Here is a 2,613-nt window from a genome sequence, read left to right as displayed (position 1 = left end):
CGGAAGCGGAACCCGCGCGGCCGCCGCGCCCCGCCCCGGCCCGCGCGCCCCGCCACCAAAAACACAACAGAGCCTGGGAAAAATCCGAACAATGACTTTAATGTACAAATCCCGTCGCTGCAGCAGGTTGGCGGGTTTAATCGGGATCCCGAGGCAAACGGAACAAACCGGGGATGGGGAACAGCCCTTGGACCGCTTCACTGGGATCCACCGAACACTCGGAAAAGGCTGGCTCGGGCAGCACGGGCAGCCCCGGCCCCGCCGCGCACCGGGCACTGACTTTGCTGCTGAAATTTCTTAAAACTTACCAAAAACAAAAAGCTGAACAAGAGAGCGGCCCGAGCGGCTCCCGGAGCGTGGTAGTTAAAGGAATTGGTTCATCTAACCCAGGACTAGGCGAGGACTACATGCAGTAGTACAAATCTCAAGGACATATTACAAATACTCTGAAATTAATCTATGGGCAGGGGAAAAAAACTTGCTACAGACACCATAATACACAATAAATTTAGATAATTTAAAAATAAAAAAGGCAAGAGGCAGCATTTCAGCAGCAAAGTGCTCAATAAAAAGTATATTGTAAAGGGGCAGGACAGGGAGAGGTGACAGCAGGCGGGCGGGGCTCAGAGGAAGTACGGCGTGGTTGTCCTGGGAGGAATGACACGCTCTGAGTCTGGAACTGCGCGGAATAGCTTTGGTTCTCTTGTATTTACATCTTTAAAGACCATGATGGACGCGATGTTCCCGCAGCGGTAGCAGTAGTTGGGAGCTGACCATACCGTTACCAACTTCTCATCAAACATGAATTTGTATCCTTCGTGGACGAGCTGGTGCGCTCTGCAGATCAGCTTCAGGTTGTTGATGTGAACAAACTGCAAGGGAAGAGGAAGGTCAGCTCAGCGTGGCCCGAGTGCCGCTGCCCACAGCACGTGCTGCTCCTGGGCCGGCCCCACAGCAGGACAGAGAACACAGCAGGGCTGGGGACCCAGCACTGAGACACCCTGTGACATACAGGTGCCAACACCCGAGCACTGGAACAGCTGACACCCAGGAAGCAGGGCTGTGCTGTCCCACACTCAACCCTTCCTGGATGTGCTGTGTCAGGGCCACACAACAACGCAGGCTGAGCCTGGCAAGGCCACTGGGGAGAGCCCTGAGGAGTCTGCTCAGTGCAGACACAACAAAATTAACTCAAGAATTGCTTAAAAAAGGGTATTTTTCTCCTAGATCCTTAGGAAACCATTCCACACAGAGCCCAGGGACACTAGTGAGTCCCACCACGTCACACTTTTCAAAAGCAAGATGGGTATTAGTACACCTGGCAGTTACATTGGTGCTTTTAGGTTCAAGTGGCTCATTTTTTCCAGCTGGCACAAGCCAAGCTTCCCCACCACCATAAGTTACTGGCAGAGGTGTGACAGGGCAGTTCAGTGTCCTGCAGTGCCCTCGCTCCACTCTAACCCCACAGTGAGCTGAGCCCCTCAGCTCCCAGCCCACACTGGGCTGTGTGGCCCTGAGCAGTGAGTTACCTCGTTGGTGACCTTGGCCCCGAAGAGCCAGCCCGCCCCACGGGGGCTGATGGCCCACGTGTCCACGTCCTCGGGGTCTGACCACACCAGGTCGCAGAAGGCGCCTTTGTGAGGGATCTCCTGGTTGCGCTCAATGGTCCGGATCTGGTCCAGGGTCTTGATGTCTGGGGAGAGGCCCCCGTGCACACACAGGATCTGCTCGTCTATTAACTGCAGGGGAATGACACGAGCACCTCAGCATGGCTGCCAGGGGAGCCCCAGCTCACAGCTCCCATCAGGATAATCTGTTAATGTGTTTGCACTTACAGCTGCTATTGTGAGCATGTCAAAGACTTTGGTGCAGTATCTCCAGGCGTTCGCGTTCCCGTATTTGGTTTGGCACTCGTCTGTTGGAGAGAACAGTTTTACTCCTCGTGGACCAGAGGAAACAGGCAGAGCAAACACTGACAGCAGAACCTGCACACCCAGGTGCGTCACACGAGCCCTGCCAGGAGCCCTGTGCTGGGTCCTGCTGCTGGCCAGGACCAGCAGCAGCAGCAGGAGGGACCGAGCACCTCCTGCTCTGCCTGTGCCTGAACTTGGCACCAGGACACAAGCAGAAACCTCACATGCCAGAAAAGAGCAGCAAGATCTGCCTTAAACACGTTCCATTTCAGAAACACAATGACCATGTTAGCAAAGGCAACCCTGGAGCCCATGTGGCCCCCAGCCCCGAGAGCCCCGGGCACCGTGGCCTTGCCAGGGTTTCCCGCGGCAGAGGAGCTGCAGGCACAGGCAGCACTCACCGTAGAACCCGTACACCTGGGTGATCTGCCTGCTCTCGTGGTTGCCTCGCAGCAGCGTGATACGGTCAGGCCACTTGGCTTTTAGTGCAAGGAGGTACGTGAACGTCTCGAGGCTGTAATACCCCCGGTCTACAAAGTCCCCCTGAAGGCAGAGACAGCCGCACATGGAGAAAGGGCACAGTGACACATCGGTCCTCAATCCTCACTGCCACAAAGGAACCCAGCGCTGGAGGGCACCGGGACCTGCTGGGAGCCGCGGCGGCTCCGGGCACTGCGAGTGTCAGGTGTGGGCTGGGCAC

At 56.3% G+C, this 2,613-nt stretch overlaps 1 protein-coding gene across 1 annotated transcript; it reads right to left on the bottom strand.

Moving 5' to 3' along the window:
• Positions 1-78: 78 nt before the first annotated feature.
• PPP6C (protein phosphatase 6 catalytic subunit) lies at positions 79-2,568 on the bottom strand. Its single transcript, XM_031057200.1, has 4 exons — positions 2,315-2,568; positions 1,836-1,915; positions 1,530-1,739; positions 79-872 (listed from the first exon to the last, which is right to left on the bottom strand). Exons 1-4 carry the CDS (start codon positions 2,478-2,480, stop codon positions 624-626), a joined length of 705 nt encoding a protein of 234 aa, XP_030913060.1. The 5' UTR covers positions 2,481-2,568; the 3' UTR covers positions 79-623.
• Between the last annotated feature and the right edge of the window lie 45 nt (positions 2,569-2,613).

The sequence above is a fragment of the Geospiza fortis genome, unplaced genomic scaffold, assembly GCF_000277835.1.
Source record: "Geospiza fortis unplaced genomic scaffold, GeoFor_1.0 scaffold27, whole genome shotgun sequence".
In the NCBI taxonomy this organism is placed as follows: Eukaryota; Metazoa; Chordata; class Aves; order Passeriformes; family Thraupidae; genus Geospiza; species Geospiza fortis.
Note: the sequence above shows the minus strand (reverse complement) of the source record. Positions and strands in the feature narration are given on the sequence as shown.

What these genes read in the sequence shown, in the direction of transcription:
- PPP6C (XM_031057200.1), bottom strand. Translation starts at nt 2,480, where the DNA reads ATGTGCGGCTGTCTCTGCCTTCAGGGGGACTTTGTAGACCGGGGGTAT. An exon ending in CCAGGTGTACGGGTTCTACG is followed by an intron (nt 1,916 to 2,314) that starts GTGAGTGCTGCC and finishes TCTCTCCAACAG; the next exon opens with ACGAGTGCCAAACCAAATAC. An exon ending in ACATGCTCACAATAGCAGCT is followed by an intron (nt 1,740 to 1,835) that starts GTAAGTGCAAAC and finishes ATTCCCCTGCAG; the next exon opens with TTAATAGACGAGCAGATCCT.